This window comes from Carassius carassius, chromosome 26 (assembly GCF_963082965.1).
Source record: "Carassius carassius chromosome 26, fCarCar2.1, whole genome shotgun sequence".
Classification (NCBI taxonomy): Eukaryota; Metazoa; Chordata; class Actinopteri; order Cypriniformes; family Cyprinidae; genus Carassius; species Carassius carassius.
This window is the reverse complement of record NC_081780.1, coordinates 23114857-23141635: the sequence shown is the minus strand read 5'-3', so window position 1 is coordinate 23141635 and position 26779 is coordinate 23114857. Positions and strand designations below refer to the sequence as shown.

Sequence of the window (26779 nt, the reverse complement as noted above, 5' to 3'; positions counted from 1 at the left end):
TTTTGCAGAATCTGTTAGTAGAGATCACGAAGAAGCCTCTCCATGTCTGAGATAGCAGTGTTGGTATATTTAAAAGCGTACATTTTGAGGTTGAAATCGGCTTGTTTTTGGGAGATTCTAGCACACAGTAGGGGCGTGTCATTGTCTGTGTGTATTTCCATACTGGATAAGCCGGCTTTTGTTTCTTTTGTTATTGCCCCCGCCCTCCGAGGGAAGCGTGGCTACTTATTATGCAGCGCTATGGCCGGCTCTAGCTGATATCAAAATTCAATGAAGATGGATGCCGAGAAGATGATCGCAGACGAGCTGAACCGTGGCCGTTACTCCGAAAATGTTTTGAAGTACTTCTTCGACAAGCCGGATGCTTATGAACAAGCGCTCACTGATTCTGAAGACGATCTGAGTGACGATGAAAGCGGCATAATAAGACTGTATAATATCCATAATCTACAACTGTGCGAAGATGAAGACGAGGAAGAATGTATTGGACTGGCGTCAGACGAGTTGGACCGTAAGATATCAGAGGCTATATCGATAGTAACATTTGATGGGGATAAAGACAGAGAAATGGGGAAAATCCGTAACTTTGACTGTAAATGCTACACGAGGAGAAAAGAGAGCTCTCTGCATGGGAGACAGTCTTGTAGCCAGAAGCTTTCTCCAGACATTATGTACAACATTCGGCTGGATTCTTTAGCTGCGGAAAAAGAGTGGCAGGACATGCGAATTATTGGACATTTAGAGGCAAACAGACGCACAGTGCAAACTTCGGAGATGGTTACATTCACAAAGAAGACCCCGACAAAGAGAAAGTGTGCCCGAACGACTTATTTCATTGGAGGCATCGAGATCTGCAAGAATACTTTTCTGTTTCTTATGGGGTGAGTTTCCATAAACATCAAAGTTTGTCGTTTTGTGTTCATTCTAAGAACACGTACATGTTATCTCATGTTTAGTCCATGTTTAGACCTTCCCATATCTACCTATTGTTATTAGCTAGCTCAGGACTGTCATTTTAATTGTAATCGTTAGCATCGTATCACTTGCCAAAAACCGCCATTACTATAATGGCCTTTTAGATGGTAATGTTAGCATCTGCTATTAATTTGAATAATGCTTCAATTGCTTGAATTGACTGGTGTGAATGACTTAGCCCACGTAAACCTGCCTGTTAGCATTCTCCTTTATTATTAATAGTATGCGGTCCGATTTTTCCCGTTGCGTCTGTCGTTGCTATGCAACCATGCAGCTTTAGGGGGGAGCTTTACAGGGGGTATGGCTTATCTTAATGAGATGCAAATGAGCCCTAGTTTCACTCCCAGCAGTGAGAACAGGTGAGAACTGCACAATCTTTAAAGGTCATTTTCTGCCTTTTGAGCTTTTTTGAGTGCCTACCTTCAAATGGCCACAACTTCTTCAAATATTATCAGATGTCCATGTCCATTAAACATCGTTGGAAAGCATGGAGACTACACTTTCAGAATCTGTGAGTAACTTAAAATGCCCCAGAACCGACTTGTGTCCCTACTTTCTGTGATTGGTCACAAATGTATAATCAAGTGAAATATTATGAAGTTTCAATAACAATATACAATACTATACCATTCAAAAGCTTGATGTAAATAATATAAATGTAACAAAATAAATGTAACCGTAACAAATGTAACAAAAAATGGTGTTCTTTTAATTTATCCCCCCTAAAAAACCTGAAAAATATTCTCAGCTCTTTTCAACATTAATAATAATAATAATGATAATAACAATGTTTTTTTTTTGGTAGAAAATAAGATTGTTAAAAGGATTTCTGAAGGATTGTGTGACTGGAGTAATGGTGCAAAAAATTAGTTTGAAAGTCAGCTTTGATTGTTCCTAATAAACTGTTAAACTTCTCCCCCAAGTGGATATTAAATTATGTTGTGGGATAATTAAATATATTCTAAATAAACTACAAACATAAAATGATATAGATTTATTTTGACCTCGCATTCTTTCTTGTAACTCTTCCCTCTCAGTGGCACAGATGACTGAAAGGCTCATTATGCAGCTCATTATACAGGCCTTTGTCTTCTCAGGTGTAAATCACGATATTCATGATAGTTGACGCCTACTCGCATATGACTTTTACCAACAAAAGGTGTCTTAGAAAATTTAAATCAATATATTGTTTTCTGTAAGTGAGTAAACAAGATGATTTTCACATAATTTAGAAAGAAAAATTCTAGGCTACAAGCTCCAGTTCTCAAAAATCCCAGGAACCATTGTTCTTTGTGTTTTTTTGCCTTATTCAAGTGTTTTAACATTTTTTGTTTTTCACTAACCACGCATAACATTTTTTTTCTCAAAAACACAATCATGTACATACATGCTGCTCACATATTATTATAACCAAGTTTGTGCTGATTACAGTGAGATTAGACTTTAACCATTTAGATATTTATAAGAAACTGAAAAAAGCACAAATGTCAGGGCATGACAAAACTTCTCCAGGCCCCAAAAATACCCTTAGACTCCAGAGGGTTTATGGCAGTGGATAATGGTTCCTTACTGTGATGCGATTAAGGCCCCGGAAGTCAATGCACGGCCGAAGACCACCATCTTTCTACCCCACAAAGGAAAAAATCCAGCCCCTGCCGGTGATGTAGATGGATAGATAAATCCATTGTTAAGAGTGTCACTGATATATTCCTCCATGGCAGCTCTTTCTGGGGCAGAGAGGGAACAAAGTCTCCCTCGAGGAGGGCAGGCACCTGGTAGCAGATCTATTGCACAGTCATACGGTCTGTGGGGTGACAGAGAAGCGGCGCGGGTCTTGCTGAAAACTTTACAGAGGTCTGCGTATTCTGAGGGGACTCAAGACAGCTCACGAGGAATCACTGGGATGCCGGAGGATACAGGTCTTAGCTTGGGGATAGTTAACACCTCTGTGGATTGGGCTGGTGGCTTGAGAGGGATGGGCAGGAGCTTGGAAGTGGTTGGGGAGTCAGACTCCGCCAGCAACTTGGAAAAAAAAACGGAGAGAGAGACATGAAATACCACAATTAGTACCCCAATCAATCACTTCCCTGGCTGTCCAATCTATATGTGGATTATGGAGGGATAACCATGGGAAACCACGGATTAAGGGGAACTCTGGTGAATGAATCAAGAAAAACTGTATCCTCTCCTTATGACAACCGATTTGGAGATGGAGGGGTGTAGTGCACTGACTCACCTGACCAGAGCCCAGAGGTCTCCCGTCCAATGCAGTTATGGTCAGGGGTTCTTGAACAGAGGTGGGCTGAATTCTTAGGTGTCTGGCTAAAGTATAATCCATAAAATTTCCAGCAGCCCCAGAATCTAGGAAGGCCCGAAGCTTATGATGTTGGTTGCCCCAATTCAGTGGCACATTGAGTGAAACCCCAGAAGCTGTTGGTTGGGGGAATGTGATTACTCTCGTCCCAGCCCCCCTCTTCTCGGACGAGAGTTGTCTTTTCCCGTCAGCTCAGGGCAGTTTGACCTGAAGTGGTCTGGCTTACCACAGTACAGACAGCACTTCTCCCACATGTGTCATTTCCTCTCGGCTTGTGACAGTCTGGTCCCTCCCAGCTGCATGGGTTCCTCGAAATTCCTGGGGAGTGGAGGTGGGTCAAGGGTACTGCTAGAAGCTTGGGGCTTGGGCAGCCGGACCTCCCCACAGCGTTCCCGTTTGCGCTCTCGAATGAGGTTGTCCACCATGATAGCAATGTCAATAAGGGACTCTAGGTCGGGAGCCGGATCCCGGAAGGCCAGTTCATCCTTGAGTTCAGGGGACAGGGCATGATGAAACGTTGCTTTCAAGGCTCGTTGGTCCCAGCCGCTCTCAGTGGCTAGCGTGCGGAACTCAATACCAAATGCAAAGTGCCTTGTGGAACATTTAAAAAAAAGTGAGCTGGCCACCACAAAGCTTAAAGCAAAGCAGCAACAAATGGGTACCCCTGAGCATGATTAAGATGGTAGTGGGAAACTAAATTCAGAGATGATGGAGAAAATATATGTCTTATTGCTGCAGCCCTGGACCCCAGATTCCGCAAACTAAAATTCCTGCCAGTAGAGGACAGTTTAAAAGTTCACCTCAAGGTTCAATCTTGCAAACACATCAACATCAATGTGAGGAACAGGTTCAGTCAGCCAGTGCAGACATGAAATTTTCAGAGAAGAGGCAAGTGTATCTGTTGGACACTTTGCTCTGTTCAGATTCAGATGACCACAGTAATGGTGAGGATGACACTGGTCACATCCAAGATGAAGAAACTCACAGTGAAGTTGTGAGAAATGAAATACAGATGTACTTTAGTGAGCATGCTATTCCAAAGGAAGAAAATCAACTGAAATGGTGGAAGGCAAATGAAGTGAGGTTTCCCATCTTGGCCATGCTGGCAAAGAGTTACTTGTCTATGCCTGCAACATCAACCCCATCTGAAAGGCTTTTCTCAGTTGCTGGCAACATTGTCACTAAAAAAAGAGCCAGCCTAACTTCAGAGCATGTCGATATGCTAACCTTCCTCCATTGCAATGCTATATTATTAGTAACACGGGCCCCCAACCTTTTGCACTGTTTATGTTGGGCTTTATTTATGTTGGACTTCTTTAAACTACAAGATGGCTCCAGGTAATCATTGCACTGTATTGCCCGTTTTTTTTTTTTTTTTTGCACAGTGTTGAGCAGTGCTTTTGTTGGACTTGGCTCCTTTAAAACTATGTTACCTTTCAGGTATGTTTTACATAGTGTTGATGACCAGTATTTTTGTGGTGTGTTACTACTTTAAACCACATAATGCCTTCAGAATGTATCTTTTGCAAAGTGTTAGGCAGAATTTATAAGGCATTATTCATGCCTGATGCCATCAAGTGTTGTTTACATTTTATTTTTTGGCACTTTATTTTTGTATATGTGTTTAATGTATTTTTGCACAGTGTTAAGCAGTGCTTTTGTCGAATTTATATGGCATTTTGAATGCTTTTGAATTTATAAGGCATTATTCATGCCTGAAGCAATACAGTGTTGTTTACATTTTATTTTTTGGCACTTTATTTTTGAATACTGTAAAAACTTCAACCACATTGATTTTTTTTTTAATGTAATAAAAGTTGAAATATTAGATTAGAAGTTGTACTTATTTTTTGTAAAGTTTCAAATGGATTCATTAGCTAACCAAAAAAAGAACACTAGATTAGATTAATAAAATAATAATAATCGTTAGATCTAGGGTCTAGCAGGTGCAGTGGTATTATGCAATGCCTGAAAATAGGCTTATTGGAAGTTACCTAGCTGAGACTATTTTCAGGTGTCGACTAAACAACTAAAGTTGACAGCCCTATTACTTGTGCATCTATAGCTAAATAGGTTTTATAATCAATACGTTACACACCTATAGTTTTGATGTTAGTATTTACTTAATAAATGCATTACAAGAAAAACAAATGCAGTGCTCAATTTAGCAGTGAAGTTGAACTGTTTGGTTGGGATAACCATGTTTAGAGGCTGTGTTAATTGTTTTGAGAGCAAATAAATTACATTTGACAGAAAACTGTCAAATGTAACTGTAATGAAATACAGTAACTCATCTTTTGTATTTCAAATACATAACCATGTTATTTCCAAACCTTTCACTAAAATCATCAGAAATTTCATGGAAATAACTAATTAAATTGTTTTTGTTTATTTTTTCTGATAGACGTACATCTAAAGTTAACATTTTTAATAAACTGGTTATTGCATCTTTTATTTATTCACTGAACTGTGCACGCTTAATAAGGACAAATGAGGAGTAACAACTGATGTTGTCATATTTTTGCCAATAAAAGAAACCATATTTTAAAGCAAAATTGCTCCTATAAAAAAGCATTGCCACTGAAATCAATATGATCAAACACATGCCATATTATGCTTTCATCCAATCTTTACAGAAGACAAATCTGTTAGTTTTCAGTTTATTCTATCTGTTAGATGGCTGATATGGAGAGGATGATGTTGGTAAATCGATACTTCCACTAATTTAAATCTAAGAATTTGTTTATATTATAATTAAATTTCAGCAGAAATTAGACAGACAATGTTAATACAGATAACCTGGGGAATGTAAATCACATTTCATTCACATTTAGAAGAAATTATTTTAACAGTTTTAATAAAAAAATGTTTTTCAGACAAATCAGCTTTCAAACCAACCATCAATGTAATCCTTTACCGTCGTGGCACTTTAATTAAATCCCCTTTAACCAAATAATGATGAAAATTGATTTATTGCCTTTATTCCCAGGGAGAAACTGAGATGGAATAAGATGAATACTTTGACATAATATTTAAGTTTCAGTTAATAAATAAAGCGGTTTAATCACTCTGCAACCACAAATTTAATTTCGATCTCCAGATTCGTTCTAATTCTATAATTTGAACACCAAGATGCTGAAATTTTATGCTTGATTGAGAATATCACAAATGTTCATGGTTAATCATGAAATCACTTCACATTGGTTTATATTCAGATATAAGACTAAATATAAAACTAATCTCAACTGTATTTTGTGGTTTTTAATAGCTCTGAAATTCATCCTTCAATTCACCTATTTCTTTTTGGATTTAAAAATCTATGATTTCAGCGGGAAAGACTTTTATTTTGACTAGCGATATGACGTCATAAGCCTGCACCATGCTCCAGCGTCGGTTACTCGACTGAAGAGAGGTATGTGCTTTTAATCGTTGAAAGTGTTTAAATAAAGACAACTCGTTTTTACAACTGTATAAAGCTGTGAAATAAATCATTGCAGAATGCAGCACTGCTTTATCTACTGTCATTAATAAAATATATTTTGTATGAGTATCAGGAACGGTCTTATTTGGCACCCTCTATTATGAAACAGTTCATCAAACTTCGAGTCAACTCGGAGTCATTTGCTTCTTGAAATGATTCACTGTATTGAATCACTCGAATCATCGCGCGCACGCGACACCTGCTGCTCAAAATAGCAACGAACAAAAAACATTACAAACCAATGCAAATGTTTTCATGAGAGTGGAATCTATTAAATATCATCTACAAATCAGAAAATACCATTATTTAAATACAATTAATATGAATGCTAGTTTTGTTTCTTGTTTGTCTTCTCTGGTGATTTAAGGCCGTTGACTATCACTCGATTGACTCCCTCACCAGTGTGCTGACTACTGAACTAGGGACCTGATTGAGACACAACCAGAGATTCAGTTAAGATTTATTTTTCTTCTTATTAATTATTCTGATCTTAAACAGGAAAAGGTGTCCAAACACAGAAAAGCTCGTGCTGAAGTGAATGAGTTTTGACGTGGCACACTATTATAAGGATGGAGTTTATTAAAGAGGAGAGTGAAGACTTGAAGATTGATGAAGAATTCAGAGTCAAAAGAGAAGATACTGAGGAACAAACAAAGACTGTGTTTAATAAAGGGGAGAAAGAAGACATGAAGATTGAGGAAACATTCAGAGTCAAAAAAGAAGATACTGAGGAACAAACAGGTTGGTTTTCATTCTCAAAGCTGAACTCACTCATTTGATCCTTATTAAAGTGTCCAGATCTACAGAAGTATATATAAAAATAATACAGAAATGGCCTAAACAAACCAGTTCTGTTTGTGGCAGCTGGGAGAGCTGGGCGGATAAAAGAAAGGTAACGAGGTTACGAGAATACTTATTGTATGCAAAAGAAAAATATATATTTTTATTTAACAATTTGTCTCCTCCGCATCCCCCTAGCGCCATTTTGGAGAGTAACCACCAAATGCAAACCGGGTATGCTGTTCTTTTCCAGCTACGCCACGTGTTTTCTACGTTGTTTGTGATTTGATTTGATTTGAACGAAAACAACATGTGTGGAGCACTTTTTTATTTAAAAACATGAGATGCATTGGGATGTATATAAAATGACAAAGTCTCCAGACGTGTTTTTTTTTTTTAAAGTTGAACTTCCCTGTATGCAGACATAGTTTTATGATTACACTGTGTGATGCAACAAGTAAAAATACAGTGTTAGGTCATTATAAGTAATTATCAGTAATTATGTCTCCACTGGATGCAACAACTGCCTCGTTTGTAATGGGTTTTATTGTTTTTGTCTTGTCACGCCGGTGTTCTGAATGGCACATGCCATAACAGTATGGTGAGGGGCATAACATCGCCGTCACACGCTTTAGTCATTCAGCCAATCACAACACACTGAATAGCTGGCCAATCAGAGCACACTCTGCTTTTCAGACCGATGATCCTTGAGATTATATATCTCGAGATTATAAACAATTGAATTAACATTTCTGCATTCTGCACATTTTGGGGCAGACAGACCTGTCATGTTATATGGGGGTTCTTTGAGGTTTCAGGCCATTTTGGCGAAGATTGTGATCCCTTTGTTGCAGAAACTGAAGCTTGATGATCAATGGACTTTCCTGCAGGACAATCATCCTAAAGTACCTTCAAAACACATTTTAGCTTGGCTCAGGGATCAGTCAAAGAATCATGTGGGTGCTTGAATTTTAATGAAGTGTTTGCAAGGTTTGAAAAATTTGGGATAAATTGCTAGAAACTGCTTGAAAATGCAGTTGCATTGGTTTTATAATTGGGGATGCAATGGTTATGTATGATAAATCACAATAAAATGGTTGGGGATGCAATGGTTATGTATGATAAATCACAATAAAATGTTGTGACTGTTAGTATTATTACTTCAAGTTTAATTATCATTAAATCCGTGTTTGATTATTGTGATTTTGAAATCTTCTGGTAAATCTGATCTGACGCAGGAGCAGCATGCAATGTTGTTTTTTACACGAGACGATATGGTAGAAGGCAGTGACAGCACTCAGGAGAATATTTAAGCCATCTAAGAGGACCAAATTGGAGGTCTGGTCATATTTTGGCAAGACATATTTTTACAAGAGTCGTGAGGGCAATTTAATCGAGGATGGTCACCTTGTGTGCAGAAGTTGCAAGAAGAAAGTCACTCCAAAAGGGGGTTAACACGTCTAATTTTGACAGATGCAAATGCCTCAGAAACATGATTAACACTGTCAACCATCAAGACTTTTCTGGACCACATCAGTTGTGATTGTTGGGCGTTCTCTGATGGAACAGAGCAGGAGATACAATAATGCCGGGAGGTTGCAGCTTCAGGCTTCAATGGCTTGAAAACAACAAATACAAATTATGTTTAAAACACAGAACTAAACTGCTTTTGTAGCCTCCTGTAAAGTCAGTTTTATTTTTCATGGAAGAGTCTGTGCTTTCGAGCCATATAAAAGGCAAAACAAAAATGACCCTGTCATTTTTGACCGGGGTAATTTACTCATACGTTTAAGTCCCAGTTAGAAGCTGAGCTGCTGCATTTTGGACTAACTGTAACCCCTCTTTCACACCGCAAGCGTGAGCAGCGCATATTTTTTCCGGAGTCCATGTTAATCAATGAGTGCATTCACACCGGGACCAGGAGCTGCACGTGAGTGTCAAGCAGGAGCGTCGCGTGAACAGCAGTGGAGCGGGGGTTTCGGCGTCCGGTCTATTTTTGCTGTGCTGCTCACGCTCAATTAAAGTGAAAGCACACTTTTGATGGACAAAATTAATGTGACTTAACACAAATGTGCTCAAAATGCACAGAATAAGCATGTCAAGAGTTTTAACAACAATGCCAATGTCTAGTGTTTTAACAATTATGCCAGAAAAGAAAATTAAGTATAACAAATATGTATTTACCCATTTAAACTTTTTAATTAATCGTTTTGGGTGAAAGTATGGTGTATTGTTATAAAAACAAATGTTGAAAGAATTATACCCATTGTCTGAAATGGTTATACTGTCTGCCGAACACGCTTTGCAGCCCCTGCTGTGATGCTGTACTTATACGCTTCCAGTGTGAATACTCGTGTGAATACTTGCGGTGTAAAAGAGGGGTAAGCGTTGAAGAGTGAATAATCCAAACCAACACAAAGAGTTACAGTAGTCTAGTCTAGATGTTATAAAAGCATACATTTTCAACTCCTCACATGGCAGGTAGGGCTGGACTTTAGCTAACAGTCTCAGTTGAAAGTAACTGGTCTTTACAACAGAACTAACCTGTTTTTCAAATTTAAAAGCACTGTCAAAAATCTAACTGAGATTCTTGGTAAATGGACGAACATACAAACCTAAATTACCAAGTGCATCTACACAAGCACTTAAATCCTCGGGATGACCAAACACAACAATCTTATTAATCTTAATTTTCATTAAGACAAACAAAGTTCTGATCCAGCATATTTTTAAAGCTCTCAGGCAATTAAGTAATGTCAGAAATGAAGTTTTGTCATTTGTTTTGACAGGCAAATAAATTTGTACATCATGCGCATAACAGTGGAAGGAGATATTGTGCTTTCTAAAAATGTAAAACAACATAGGGCCCAATACTGACCCTTGGGGGATGCCACAAAAAAGAGGGGCAGCAGATGATGAAAATTCACCAAGGTGAACAGAAAAACTAATGTCAAATATGACTGAAACCATTTAATGACTATGCCCTTAATTCCAACACACTGTTCAAGTCTAGATAAATTAGTGATAAATAGAGTGGTTGACCATATAAAAGGCCGCAGTCAAATCCAAAAGGACTAAAACAGCAGAGCGATCAAAATAATTGAATAATTTTGACTGCAGCTGTAGTTAAAAATATTGACGAAGTTCTGAGATTACAGGTTACACCTCTTTCAATAGTTTAGTAGGTACAGGATCTATAGCATATGTGTTTGTATTTGATGCTTTTCATTTCTAAATAAGTGCTGTCAAAATTAATGCATTAATTGTCTGATTACATTTTCTTCCCAGTTTATGTGTTAAAATATTTAATGCAGTTAATGCAGGATCCATGTTTTTCCTGGAATCCTTTGGATAGCGTTTCAGTAGACTATATGAACATGCTATGAAGGATGATAAGATGCAAAAGAGAAGTTAATTAGGTACTGCCACACTGTCTCTGAAGTAGCGCTTGAGTAGTGGCCCTGTGTCTTAAATGAGTGAAAAATATATAAATGACAAAAAAGATCTGGAAGAAAATTGGATGCATTTCAGATCCACATCATGTGCAACAGGTCTTAATGGGGCATATAATGCTTTTTTAAAGATTATTATTTTGTGTATTTGGTGTAACAATATGCTGACATACTTTAATGTTCAAAAAATGCATTGTTTTTCAAATACTGTACATTATTGTTGGTCCTCTATGCCCTGCCTCTCTCAAAGTCCATCCTTCTGACAAGCGAAGTCTGCTCTGATTGGCTAACTAACCCAGTGCATTGTGATTGGCCAAAAACCGCAAGTACCTGTCAGAAATGTAACACCCCTTTCAATCGTGAGCTTAATCTTTCAAAATAAATGTAAAGATGATTAATAATGTCTTTAGTTTTACAATCAGTTCAAGCCCAAAAGAGGAACAGTGGTGTGACAGACACAGTGATGAAGCTTGTATGTGTTTGCTGTACACAAGCCATGGACGGTTAAGACAGCTGACTCCACTGTGTGATCCTTTCTCTCTGTCTCACACACATGACGTGACATGCAGAACTCTGCATTTAAACATTCAATAGCAAATACTTAAATAACAAAACATACTTACAGTAGCTGATTCAGAAACGCCAGATTGTCGTAGCAAAGTCAGAATTACCTCCTCTTCTAGGTTCACGAAACGGTTGTCCATAAAATGCATTACTGTTCTGTTGTAAGTAATCTTAAAGATTCCTAAATGCATTTACTGTTGGAAGGCCAAATAAAGTGCTTTCGCTTAGATACACACAGCATCTCCCTGAAATGGCTGCTTCAACACTACTGCAGTTACTGAAACCACACCTTCTTTCTTTGCGTGAACATTTGGGTGGCATTGCGCAAATATTTCCACAATGACATAGATATGGGGGCGTGTTTAAACGAGGTGTTTTAGGGGGCGTGACAGAGTCTTGACTTTGATAAAGAATATCTCTTTGGATTTGAGATTTTAGTCTTTGCAACTTTACAGATCTTCTTCATGCACCAAGAGCTTGTTACACTCCAAAGGGAAAGGGAAATTTTAAATGTCGTCATATGATTCCTTTAAAGAGGATTCATGCATATTTACATATTTTCTGAGCCAAGAATATCATGTGAAACCTATGAGAATTGTTTTAAAACATAGTTTCATCACTGCATAGCAATTTTTAAAGGTACACCTGAACATTTACGTTTGTGTGAATTTTGTGATCTCCAGGTTGTGGAAGATGAATTTCATTTTGTTTTTTATTGTCCTTTATATTGTGACATAAGGGACTCTCTTTTTGAATCAATTCAGTTAAAAAATCCTGATATTTTCTGGAAATATGAAGGGGAGATTTTGTGCTGGCTGTTTGAAAAATGTTTTTGCTTTGGCGAAATTTATAGAAAAGGCCTGGTATCTGCGGCAAAGTATTCTGTATCCCATATGAAAAGTCATTTTTATTTGTATGTGTACTTATTTTTATGGATTTAGTTATGTTATGTTAGGTTCTATGTTACGTCACGTGGCTATCTGGAGATAATTATTAAATTATTACTGTAGTGTCTAATAAGCCCATGAGGGCTGGGCACCTTGGTGCTTGACACGTAAATAAACAAATCAATCAATCAATCAATCAATCAATCAATTTTAATTGATTGTCAGCACTAGTCTAAATGTTTTGATGTCTGTTGCTTTGTGCTGTTAATCTGGTTTTAACTTGTATTACTCTTATTTCACCTCAAGACATGATGGCACTGAAGGAAGAATGTGAAGAACTGAATGAAACAGAAGAGAAAGATCAAAATGAGAAACATGACTTCAAGACTGAAGAAAAACTGATAAATTCCTTGCAGACTGAAAAGACTACCTCACGAAAAGAAGCTCAAAAACTACCAACTACCAACCTTAATTCCCATACTGGAGAGAGCTCTTTCACCTGCCAACAGGGTAGACAAATTTTCAATCAAATAGAAAGCCTTAATGTCCATATGGAAAATTACAATGAAAAGGAGCCAATAACATGCTCTCAGTGTGGAAAGTGTTTTACACAGAAAAAAAATCTCAATGCCCACATGAGAATTCACATTGGTGAGAGACCTTACACCTGCGAACTGTGTGGAAAGAGTTTCATACGAAATGGAGGTCTTAAAATTCACATGAGAACTCACAGTGAAGAGAAGCCATTCGAATGTTGTCAATGTGGAAAGAGCTTTACACTGAAAAAACTCCTTAATGCCCACATGAAAGTTCACACTGGAGAAAAGCCTTTTACCTGCCAACAGTGTGGGAAGAGTTTCGGATTAAAAGGAAACCTTCAGACTCATATGAAAATTCACACTGGAGAGAATCTATTTGAATGCATTGAGTGTGGAAAGAATTTCATACAGAAAAAGCAACTTCATTCCCACATGAGTATTCACACTGGAGTGAAGCCATTCACATGTGATCAGTGTGGAATGGGTTTCAGATATAAAGAAAGCCTTAATTATCACATGGGGATTCATTCAAGAGAGAACAGTTTTATATGTGATTAGTGTGAAAGGTGTTTCACAGACAAGAAACACCTTAAGAAACATGTAAACATTTCACATTGGGGAGAAACCTTTCATGTGAACATTATGGAAGGAAACCTTGAGTTCACACTGGAGAGAAACCTTTTACATGCCTTTCAGTGTAAAATTAGATGCACTTATCCACTTTAACCATTTGAAATTTTTATGGGAATGGCTATTTTTAGCTGTACAAAACAAGTGTAATGCTTTTTCCTTTTCACATAGATACACATATGAAAGACTCTGTTTGTCAGACTCTCTTAGTTAGAGAGTGTTAAAAAAAAATGCTGTGTGAAATCAAGGCTGTTCACACATAAAACTGATTGTTCATAAAACTGAACAAAATGACATTGATTTTAGGTGTTCTTTAGGTTATTATTTAGTCAAGTTAATTTAAATTTAACTTTGTGATATCTGGAGAGTTTTACTATTGTGGAACCCTGGAAATACCAGGCAACTTTGAATTTATGATCAGGGAAAACATGGAAATATTTTTATGTTCAAATGAAAATTAGAAAAACATTAAAGGGCAAAGATGTACGTAAACCATTAATCTGGTTCTCAGTATAAAAACTCCAAAAGTAGTAATGTAGATCTATAGTCCTATATATTATATTGAATCTGGAATAATGAAAATATTCTACATTCTCCCCAATCTGGGACTAACGCAATGAATGGCGTCATATGATGTTGCTAAAAATATTTTGTGTATTTGGTGTAATGCAATGTGTTTATGCGGTTTAAAGGAATAGTTCGCCTAAAAATGATATTCAAGCCATGATTTACTCACCCTCAAGCCATTCGAGATGCATATGTCGATCTTTTTTCAGACGAACACATTTTCAGTTATTTTAGAAAATGTTTTAGATCTTTCAGTGGTTATAATGTGTAGCTATGGGGCTCACCTCTTTGAAGTTCCGAAATGTGCATGCATCCTTCTCAAAAGTAATCCATCCGGCTCCAGGGGGGTAAACGAAGGCCTCTTGATGGTAATCCGTGCGGTTTTGTCGTAAAAATATACATATTTTAAACTTTATAAACGAAAATATCTGGCTTCCGGCCACGGTCGACGCGCGTTCACGGGAGAAGGATGTCGGCGTATGACGTATGGCGTATCGTAGGAAGCGTTGTGACGTAGAACGAACGCGCCAGCGCAGCCAGAGAGCAGAGCAAAACAAAACTCCACTCGGGATTTCCGTGAAGAGTTATATAAAAGAGTATTTAAAAGAAAATGTCGGAGGATTTTGATATTAGAGAAGAGGATATTCAGTTTTTGGCTCAGCCCTATCTGTTTGAACCGGAGTACAGTGATGAAGAACTCAGGCATATGGAGGCGGCTGCATCAGCAGTGGCACAACTAACAGCCTCAAATAGACAGAGAGTCCGGGAGACATGGTGGTGCTCATGCAGGAGATGTGAGGCCATGCCAACAGAGGTCGAGAGTGTTTGCTGCCATGAATGGAAAACTGGAATGCCAACTTTGGAAGCCATTGATGCCGCTATTGAGATGACTGAGTCCAATTGTGTTACAGAAGATGATGGCTTTCCGCCTTTGTTGAGCCAAAGTGTTCTTGAAGTTATCTTCCGTTTACCTCGCATAAACTGGAGACGTCGTCCAAGGCCTGAAGGAACCGGGGGCAGACTAACGGTGGAGTAAGTTTCGTTTTGTGCAAGTAATATGTTATTACAGGTGCGGCTGATCTATGTTATTCACAAATTGCATTTATTTTACAGTCAATTTCGTCTGGTAGCATACCGAGTTGTGCTTGAATGGATGCTGAAAGGAGAAAAACTAGGAAGAGGAAACCGTAAAGTTCTTCCCTCCTGTGTTGTTCAAGCCATAAGGGAAAAATACCCATCCCAGTCTGGATCCTATGTGGGTTTCAGAGAAGCAGATGATGCCTTTGCCATGATGTAGTGTACAAGTCTGCTACCTACTACATTATTTTTTTTGAATAAATACATATATTTCATATACTTTGTTTCCTGTGATGTTTAATTCAACAACTACATTGATTCAACCATGTTTATTTTGTGTTTAACTGGTAAACAAAATTTGTTTCAATTTTTGTAAATACAAATTTTTAAAAAATTTCTGTGTGGCTTTTGAAGTTCAGAAATAAATAATATTACACATACTTTTTAAAAAAAAGAAATGTTACTGATTTTAATTTCTAAACTGTTGCTATTATCACATCAATGCTTTTTCTTCAAGACAACAGTAATGTAACATGACATATAATAAAAAAAACAAGGAAATGTTAGATAAAAATAACTTTAAACTAAAAAAGATAATAAACAGTGCCCAATAATACTTTTATTAAATTCCCACTAAGGCACAAGAGTCTATGTAAAGCATTGTGTAGAGCCTTTACTTAGAAAATCTTGACTGGTGCTTTGAAATGGCATCTTCTTTGGCAGGTTTTGGCTTTCGTGCAATGTTTGCTGGTAATGTGGGAACAGTGAGTTGAGATGACTCGTCTGGAACAACAATGTTTGGGTTTCTACGGTACTCCAGAACTACATTAACCAGTTCATCTCTAAATGTTTGTGTGGTTGGTTCAAACAGTTTCTTAGCTACCCACTCCTTGGAGTGCTTGGGAAACACAACATTGTAGCGTTGTACTCCTAGAAAGAAACAAGACATACATGTTACTGTACTATATATTATTAGACTAATGTTAAACTACTGACCCATAAAAAAAAGCACTTTGCATTAAATTTCATAATTTGGAATTCACTATTGTTTTAAACTTTTGTTGTTGTAATGTTCTTTACTTACCAGAGGTGGTTGTGGCCTGTTTGCGATGTACATTTTCATTATGATCCATAATTGCAAGCTGTGTGCGTGCAAACATGGAAGAGTAATGAAAGTGCAAGTTCTTCGGACAGTACTTAAGTAGCATGGAGTGGAAAACTTCAAGCTTGCCTGTAAAATAAGGAAACATAATTAGTCTGGTGTTCTAAATAATCACTTTCCATATATACACACAATGTGATTTTGGTGTAACATACCTGTATGCTTAAACAGGGACATTTGCTGCAGGTCCTTCAAAATACCTTTGTCCAGAACTATTTTCTCCAGCGTATGGTATGCACGAGACTCTTTCATAATCCACCTCTTCCGTCTCTGTTGGTCAGGATTGAGGGCAGGATGGAGACATCTCTGTTCTAGGCCATCTTCGGTCCAACTATGTTCCCCAGAGATGTGATGAAGTATTGACTTCCATTTCCAGATTAAGTCCTACAAAACATAAGTTAAACAATTCATTATTTAATTTTAATTAAATCTACATCATCTTTGTAATGTTATATGGTGTACAAATTAAAACTTACTTCAGGGTCACCTCCACAACTAGAGCAGCAATACCACAAATGGTTGCAGATGCACTTGATCCAGGGCTGGAGATCTCTGTTGTCTTTGTATCTTGACAAGGACAGTAATTTCTTTAGCAACCCTGAGAAAACATTATTGATACGGTAATTACACAAAATATAATTGAATGTATATATACAAAGTACTTTTTTAATTACTAAAAGTAATCCTTGAGTAAAGGTTCACATTCAAACTAATTTTGAAAATTAAAAACAGTGTAGTTCATTTACAGATTTAAATTTTATCTGACACAATTTCTTACCCTTCACCACATGCCAAATGTCAAACTCATGGTGAATTAATGGATAATCCTCCCGCATGATCTTTCTTATGGATGGTGATCTGTCAGTGGTCAACACATCTACTTTGATGCCTTTCTCCAAAATTTGATTTAGGCCTCTTTTAAACCCAATGGGCTCCATGGCCGCTGAGCTAGATGCTTCTGTCACCTAAAACAATTTAAGACACAACAAATATATTCTTTATATTAAGTATAAACAGGTTTTGTCTTTCTTTATAGTGTTTTCATTTAGGGTGTAATAAGTATAATATTCTGTATGTTTGTACATTACTTTACAAAGTATATTACCATTTGTGGTGTTTACTAATTAAAACTTTGCATAATTTTATACTGTATATATCAACATGTACACTCACCTGCACCAACTCAAAGTGTACAATTTTATCCGTTGTGTCATCCATAAGGCTGTATGTGTTATATTTTGCTGAAAAACCAGGGCTGTAGCAGGTAGGACATAAGATGAAACAATAAACTTTTTGTTTTTCATATTTCTTTTAATTATTGTAAGAAAGGTGTCTCATTTACCTGTCTGATCTCCCATCCCCAGATAAATGCACCTCATTCTGTAATGCATTTTGAAGCTGTAAATCATTCAGAATCCCAGCTTGTTTTTCTTTGTAAGTAGCATCAACTGCAGGAATGAGGTATGAAGACTGCATTGAATAGAAAGCGGTTTTCTTTGGCACCTGTAAGTTCAGCAGTGCAGCCCAATCAGCAATGTTGACATAAGTTGCACCACTGAATAGGACACTTGCAGAAACCAGAAGATTGTTTAAAGGCATTCCCCGAACATCTTCACATGAACTCCAACGGCCCTGATGTTTGTTCTCGCATTCCCACAGCACTTCGATACGGCTCCCATTGGATTTTTTCTCGGTTCCAGTAATTAGTGCTCCACAATCCTGACATCTTCTAAACATCTTCATCACATTTGATTCATTTACGATCCATTTTCTTTCCTTCCACTTCTCATTTTCTCTATCGTCCTCTGTAGTTGTAGTTGACGTTGATGATGTTGAGCTGGCAGGAACAAAACTTGAGTCCTTGTCTGATGGACATTGCATTGAAAGCATGCTGATATCAAAATCACAATCTTCAGATTGTAGTTCAGTCTGTGATGTCTGATCCTATGTGACAGACAGTAAATTGTAATCACAATTTTTAATTATAAAAATAGTGTGTAAAATCACACATTATTATAATCTACACATAGATACATTTTTCTAGTAATAATTAGAATTTTTTTTTAGATATTTAGATATCACAACTGACATAACTATCATAACTTGAAAAAAATGTTTGCATGATAAAACACTTACTAAGTACTTACCGACTGATATAAACTTATGGGGGGTAAGGCTATGTATGTCCCAGATGTTGATGGACCTGTCCTTCTGTCAAATGATTCTGGACTTATAAGCGTGAACTTGATTCCAGCCATAATTCCTTGATTCTCTTCTTTGCTTCTATGTTTAACTGGAGTTGACTGTGGAACACCCTCTAGTGCTGATATATCCAGGACAACTTTCTCCTGATCTTTTTCAGGTGATGTGCAAAGCAGATTTGGCTGAGCCTGTACAGCAGGATCCCTTGGTGTTTCCTAAAACAATTCATAATGCAATAGTACATGTTTACATACATGTAGAGGTTAAAGTGAAAGTAATTTAACTAAAAGTAATTAAGTAAACCACTGTTTGACAACATAATCCAAACAACACGACAACTGGGCAAAACATTGCCTGCAAAACGCATATGAGTACTTACTGACCGATAGAAATGTATTGGGGGGAAGGCAATGTATGTCCCAGATGTTGATGGACCTGTCCTTCTTGGAATTGATTCTGGACTTTTAAGCATCAATTTGAGTCCTGCCACAACTCCTTCATTCTCTTCTTTGCTGCTATGTTTGACTGGAGTTGACTGTGGAACACCTTCAAAAAATGCTGATGCACCCAGGACAACTGTCTCCTGATCCTTTTGTGTAACTGTGTAACAGAGACTTGACTGAGTAGAAACATCAGGATCCCCCTGTGCTTCCTACAACAATAGATTGTACATGATTACATTTTAAAAGAAAAATTAAATATTTATACAACAGAAAAGTGTGTCCATGATATTTTAACGTCATGTCTTATCTTAAAACGTTAACTAGAACTTAATTAGTATTCGGTAAAATTAGGAAATAAAATGTTTAATGTCCCTTAACTTACTTATTATGATGTAATGTACAGACAGACGATTGTAATCGTGAAATAAGTCCCTAATGTGTGATACAAGACTGTATGGACTTATATAACAACCTGCTGCATATACATTATCCCTTACATGTAGCATCACAATCAATACACAAAATAATACACACTACAGTACAGAGTACTCAATACATACCGGATTTTGCGGGAAAAGCAGCACAGGTACAGGCACGGCTGACGATTTCAGAAGTGGTTTTGTTTTTCCAATCTTTGCCTCGTAATCGTCTGGACTGAAATGTTCACTGCACATCCGATATTGCAAGAGTTTTTCCTTTGGTGTATTTATATCCCAACCAATAGCGAGCAGCCATAACTGCAATCGCTCAGAATCATGTACTGGGAATCGGTGAAATGCTACTGGTGCATCTTCCTTTGATGCCCGCGCGCGTAACCTTACAGTTTTACATATGTTTAAGCATCCAGGGTAGATGCAGGCCCGAACCATTTTAAGCCTAATAAAAAACTTAAGTATAGCTAAATCAAATAACTCTTCACGGAAATCCCGAGTGGAGTTTTGTTTTGCTCTGCTCTCTGGTTGCGCTGGCGCGTTCGTTCTACGTCACGACACTTCCTACGATACGCCATACGTCATACGCCGACATCCTTCTCCCATGAACGCGCGTCGACCGTGGCCGGAAGCCAGATATTTTCGTTTATAAAGTTTAAAATATGTATATTTTTACGACAAAACCGCACGGATTACCATCAAGAGGCCTTCGTTTACCCCCCTGGAGCCGGATGGATTACTTTTGAGAAGGATGCATGCACATTTCGGAACTTCAAAGAGGTGAGCCCCATAGCTACACATTATAACCACTGAAAGATCTAAAACATTTTCTAAAATAACTGAAAATGTGTTCGTCTGAAAAAAGATTGACATATGCATCTCGAATGGCTTGAGGGTGAGTAAATCATGGCTTGAATATAATTTTTAGGCGAACTATTCCTTTAAGGTTCTAAAAACACTATTTTCCATATACTGTACATTATTGTTGTTCCTCTATGCTTCGCCTTTTTGAAATGCGTCAATGTTTACAAACTCATTGTTCTGAAAAGCGAGGTGTGCTCTTATTGGCCAGCTATCCAGTGCATTGTAATTGGCTGAATACCTCAAGCGTACCAGAGCGGTTTCCAATCCCAGTCCTCATGCCCCCTGCTCTGCATATTTTGTATGTCTCTCTTAAGCCCAAATTCACACCGCACTGACAAACCCCAACAAACAAGTTGGCTGTTTGATTTAGAATCTTATGAAAAAAACTGTCATGTTTACACCGTACCAACAGACATGGACCAACTCTCACTGACTGGGAAAAAATGGATGATGCTATATCCACAATCCAAATTTTACTCTTATTAATGTCTTTGCATGTCATTCTTCGCATGAAAAGATGGCGAATAAAATTAAAGAGTCTGTGGATGAAGACGTGGTTGCTGCTACAGGCAAGTGGGGCACATACTTATATTTATACAGAGACCTACAGTTGCAAGATTTACAAAGTTTTCACAATTTTACTCTGATGGCCCCTAATCAGTTTCAGCATTTACTTCAGATGATGACACCAATCATTAAAAGGCAAAACACAAATTTCCGAGATGCCATTTCACCTGGTGAACACCTAATGATAACACTTTGCTTCTTGGTAAAAGGTAATGGCCTATGTTTTTACCTCGATCATTTTAAATAATTAGCAGTGTTGATAATTATACACGATATAGGTTTAAATTTTCAATATTGCAGTTCTAAAAGCTTTTTATTTCTTTTATTCACATGGTAGTCCTTTCGTAGCCTGCATAACGCTTCTCACATTGGATGCTCAGCTTTAAGCAAATTTATTCCCGACACATGTAGAGCCATCTATCAGGTTTTCAAAGAAAGACATCTTAAAGTATGCATTCCGCTCCTCACCATTTTGGTTTAATTAATGTGTTGATTTATAATTACCTTATATTGCAAAGAATATGTGGGTATCTGTTCTGTTCTTCTTACTTTAAGCAAAGTATGCGCATTGTCAATGGGAACTGTCCGGTCAGGTGGTGCTGAACAAAGCCAAAGTGCTATTTAGTTCAAATAATAGGGTCAGTGCTACCTTTATGGGGGAAAAAAACCACCATTGTAACCACAAATTAAAAAGTGATTTTGGTACAAAAAAAAACATAGTTTAACCATGGTTTTTGTAGTAAAACTGTGGTTGTACAAATGGTAATCATTACACCAATAATAAATAAATAAATCATACATACAAACGTCTTACTATAATTAAATCGTGGTTTATTTATTTTTATTAAGGTACACTATGCACAGAGATTAGACCTGAACCAGTACTTTAAAAAAGTAAGATTTAGATGTATTTAAGTAATTAATTGACTATAGTGGATGTAAATATGTAGCTGCATATTGGCTTGAAGAAGGGGGAGGGGACAATAATATCTGATGTATTTGAAATTGTATACAGGTGCTGGTCATATAATTAGAATATCATCAAAAAGTTGATTTATTTAACTAATTCCATTCAAAAAGTGAAACTTGTATATTATATTCATTCAGTACACAATGACCGATATATTTCAAATGTTTATTTCTTTTAATTTTGATGATTATAACTGACAACTAAGGACAATCCCAAATTTAGTATCTCAGAAAATGTTTATATTACTTAAGACCAATACAAAGAAATCTTGGCCAACTGAAAAGTATGAAAATGTACAGCACTCAATACTTAGTTGGGACTCCTTTTGCCTGAATTACTGCAGCAATGCGGCGTGGCATGGAGTCGATCAGTCTGTGGCACTGCTCAGGTGTTATGAGAGCCCAGGTTGCTCTGATAGTGGCCTTCAGCTCTTCTGCGTTCTTGGGTCTGGCATATCGCACCTTCCTCTTCACAATACTCCATAGATTTTCTGTGGGGTTAAGGTCAGGCGAGTTTGCTGGCCAATTAAGAACAGGGATACCATGGTCCTTAAACCAGGTACTTGGTAGCTTTGGCACAGTGTGCAGGTGCCAAGTCCTGTTGGAAAATGAAATCTGCATCTCCATAAAGTTGGTCAGCAGCAGGAAGCATGAAGTGCTCTAAAACTTCCTGGTATACGGCTGCGTTGACCTTGGACCTCAGAAAACACAGTGGACCAACACCAGCAGATGACATGGCACCCCAAACCATCACTGATTGTGGAAACTTTACACTAGACCTCAAGCAATGTGGACCGTGTGCGTCTCTTCTCTTCCTACAGATTCTGGGACCCTGATTTCCAATGGAAATGCAAAAATTACTTTCATCGGAGAACATAACTTTGGACCACTCAGCAGCAGTCCAGTCCTTTTTGTCTTTAGCCCAGGCAAGACGCTTCTGACGCTGTCTGTTGTTCAAGAGTGGCTTGACTCAAGGAATGTGACAGCTGAAACCCATGTCTTGCATACGTCTGTGCGTAGTGGTTCTTTAAGCACTGACTCCAGCTGCAGTCCACTCTTTGTGAATCTCCCACACATTTTTGAATGGGTTTTGTTTCACAATCCTCTCCAGGGTGCAGTTATCCCTATTGCTTGTACACTTTTTTTTAATCTTAATTGATGCTCTATATACTATATCTTGGGTGGCTGCAAATTCTGGTGTTTCTCTGTAAGGACTTTTATCATCACCTCTGTCTTCACCCCTCCTCAAGTGAAGTAGTAGAGTCCTGTAAAATATTGTTTACAATTGGTTAATTCATGGTTTATTTACAAATATATTATTCTCTTTTCCAGTGCCCCACAACAGCAGATTACTTGGAAAAAAGGTTCGAAGGTTTCCAAACCACTGCAAAATTTCCCATTTGCTTAAGGGCTTCGGATGTGAAACACATACGGATTAGACAAAAATATGTAAAATATAAGAGCTGTATATTTTATTTGATTCATTTAAACTACATTTTTAAACATTAACCCTTTAAAACCGAAGTGTCGGCGCAGACACAATTTACCATGCTATATTCATGTTATCATAACTCACCAACCGTTTGCACTATGAAAAAAAATCAAATTGCTCCTGATAGTAGACAATTTGCGCTTTGTGACAATATGTGGCTTATTATGGTAATTGCATGCTTTCCAGCAGCAAATCACAGTGGCTTTCGGGGAGAGGGGGAAGGGCGGATTTGAAGCAGGAGATACGGAGCGCAGCAGGTTAGAAAGTTTAAGAGTGCAAAATATCATTAAAAAAACGGACAAAAACATGGCGAAGAAAGGATTTACAAGGGAGGAGGCGATAGATTTGATCTTTGGTGACACCTGGGTGGAGGCTGAGCATGACTCTTCGGACCCAGAGTCTGTGTATTCAGATGTTGAGGAGGCGTATGCTGCTGGCATTGACCCAGATGTGGATTGGTAAGTGATGCTTATGAATCTTTTTGATGAATCTATGATAAATGGGAGTAAAATAGTCACAGACTCCGTGTTTCAGTTTGAAATACCACTGTTTCACACACTTATGTCGTATATGTGCGTTTATACGCACACACTGTGTCTGTGCGTACATGCGTTTATGGTTGCTCGTGTATGTGTGTGTGCGTGTGCATGCATGCGTTCATGTTTGTGCGAACACACATGCACATATCTGTGTGTGTGTGTGTGTGTATAGGTGCGTGTGTGTATGTGTGGCTTGTACAGTTTCCTACGAAGAAGCAAATGTCGATTACAACCCCACCTCAGATGGGCCGTGGCCAGGGCTGTAGCCGTGGTCGCAGCCGTAGCCGTGGTCGCAGCTGTAGCTGTGGTCGCATTCATGGCCGTGAGGAATCGCACAGCCTCTCACCGGTATCACATGATGGAAGATGGAACACTGAGGCAGATCCTGATATAGTGCCCAATATTCCAAGGTTTACTCCTAAAAGAATACCTGGAGTGCAGCCTCCACTCACATTTTTGAAAAATGTCTCCACTAGATATTTTCAGTCAATATTTTGACGAAGAGGTCATAAACATCTTGTGTGCAAACACAAACGAGAATGCAGTGAGAAATCTGGGGAGGGGTAGGAAATTCTCATGGGCTGATGTATACCCTGAAGAAATGAAGAAGTACATAGGTCTGCTTCTCTACATGGGTGTGATGGATCTGCCAAAAGTGAGGGACTTCTGGAGGAAGAAAACTTTGTTTCATGTTCCTTTTCCTGCTACTGTGATGTCCAGGGATCGTTTCTTAGCAATCTCCTGCAATCTGCACATCAGTGATCCAATGGAAGATGCAGAGAATGACAAGAAAAGGGGCACAGAGGAATATGACTGTCTCAACAGAGTGCAACCACTATTGGACATTATGAGGAACAGGTGCATGTCTATTTACCACCCTAGACAGCACATTTCTGTTGATGAGAGGATGATTGCAACCAAAGCCAGGATATCCTTCAAGCAATATATGAAGGCCGAGCCTACTAAGTGGGGCATAAAACTTTTTATATTAGCTGATGTCAACGGCTACACCACTGACTTCAAAATTTATACTGGGAAGTCAAAATTTGCATCTGGGAAAGGCCTGTCTTTTGATGTTTTCACATCGTTGGTGAATCGAGACTACCTGGGGTCAGGCTATGTGATTTACTGTGACAATTTCTACACAAGCCCTCTCCTCTTTCGACATCTGCATCAGCTGGGATTTGGCACATGTGGAACTTATCGAGAAGGAAGAGTTGGTGTTCCCTCAACCAAAAACAATGCTCTGAACAAAAGATCACCAAGAGGCTCCATTCGTTGGATCAGAGATGATGTTCTTTTGTTTGTGAAGTGGATGGACACAAGGGAGGTCTCCATGTGGATAGTGGAGAAACTGTGCTAAGATGGATGACAACAGAGGATGGGCGAAAAGAGAAGGTCCCTGTTCCCCAGGCCAATAGCAGTTCAGCAGTACAATAAGTACATGGGAGGAGTTGACACCTCTGACCAGTTGCTAGGAACAAATTCGATGCACCGTAAAACACGGAAGTGGTACATGACCATTTTTCAGCACTTCCTGGACATTGCAGTGACCAACAGCTGTATTTTGCACAAACAGCTGTGTGCCATTCACCATGACAAACACATGACACGGCAAAACTTTCAAGAGTTGCTTGCTGCTCAGCTCACAGGTGTTCCCCTGGATGGCAGCCCAAGAGAGAGATGCGATCATCTATCTGTTCCTGTGAGTGACACTCGGGGCCTTTCACAAAGGGCCAGCATGGGTCGGCATCGTTGCATACGATGCAAAAAGAGCACCCCATGGAAGTGTCAGGAATGTGATGTGGGACTATGCTTGCAGTTAGACAGAAACTGCTTCAGAGAGCATCACATTTAAAAGACTGAATTGAAGGATCCAAAAAACGCCTGTAGAACTGGGGTAAAACAAATGGCTCCTGAGTGAACACTTTGCAATCCAGTGTCCCAAAAAGACTTGTATATATGTATTATAGTTCCTTTTACAAGATTGAGGCATTAGATTCTTTCGTTCATGAGTTTTCAGATTTTTCTTAATAAAACAGTAAAATCTCTACTCGTTTTTTTTTTTTTTTTTGCTATTTAAATTGTATTTGGTATCTCACCACACACTATAATGTACAATAACTGTAATATCCTGAAAGCCAAATATTTTCTGAAAAAAAATGACACCTTGCACTTGAATATACCACATTGTGTTATAGTTTTATACTCAAAAAACCAAAATGAGTGAAAACGGCCTATTTTAGCCTTAGGTTCTAAAGGGTTAAAGAACTTTAAAAGGAAGTTAGAGGAGTTAATAGGAGCATATTTCTAAGAGGTGAGCAGTCAAAGGCAATGGGCTAAATTGCTGTAAATTTAAAATAAAAATAAAATATGTACATAACTCATTTTGAACATCAAGGTTTTGAGGGTCTTTTTTTTTCATGTGTAAAAACTTATTTTTAGTCCGAGTCTCCTCAAAAACCATTCCTGTCTTGGAGTGTGATATCCTCCACTGCCACAGGGAGGTGATTTTGGTATCTGCTGTACTGTGTCCTCATACTGTCCATTTTCTTCTTTACCTCAGCTTCTGTGAAACACAAACAATTAAAGATGATAATGTGCAATGAATGCCAGTGATTGTTTTCATTATATTTGTTTTGTACATGAGACATTTTTTTTTTTTGCACACAGCATTAAAAAGTGTGTTACATCTCTGAAAACAACTACAAGTAGCTAGTTCAGATCATGGCTTAAAAACAGTGATTGACAAAGGACATTAATATTTGATATAGGGCAAACAAATTACAAACCTTTTCGGATAATTTCTTTATTTGCCTCAATGCGCAGGGCATTTGTTTTTTA

At 38.0% G+C, this 26779-nt stretch overlaps 1 protein-coding gene across 2 annotated transcripts; it reads left to right on the top strand.

Moving 5' to 3' along the window:
* The first annotated feature begins 6633 nt into the window (after positions 1–6633).
* On the top strand, positions 6634–13571 carry LOC132106107 (gastrula zinc finger protein XlCGF8.2DB-like). 2 transcript variants are annotated; one of them, XM_059511743.1, is made up of 3 exons: positions 6634–6701; positions 7269–7511; positions 12760–13571. In XM_059511743.1, exons 2-3 carry the CDS (start codon positions 7340–7342, stop codon positions 13548–13550), a joined length of 963 nt encoding a protein of 320 aa, XP_059367726.1. In that variant the 5' UTR covers positions 6634–6701; positions 7269–7339; the 3' UTR covers positions 13551–13571. The 2 variants fall into 2 exon arrangements, with proteins under 2 accessions (XP_059367726.1, XP_059367727.1); XM_059511744.1 differs by lacking the exon at positions 6634–6701 and having other exon boundaries at positions 7106–7511.
* Positions 13572–26779: the final 13208 nt, after the last annotated feature.

Excerpts from the sequence above, each read along its gene's own strand:
- LOC132106107 (XM_059511743.1), top strand. The coding sequence starts at position 7,340 with ATGGAGTTTATTAAAGAGGAGAGTGAAGACTTGAAGATTGATGAAGAA. Across the intron at positions 7,512-12,759 it reads AGATACTGAGGAACAAACAG|ACATGATGGCACTGAAGGAA; the intron begins GTTGGTTTTCAT and ends TTTCACCTCAAG.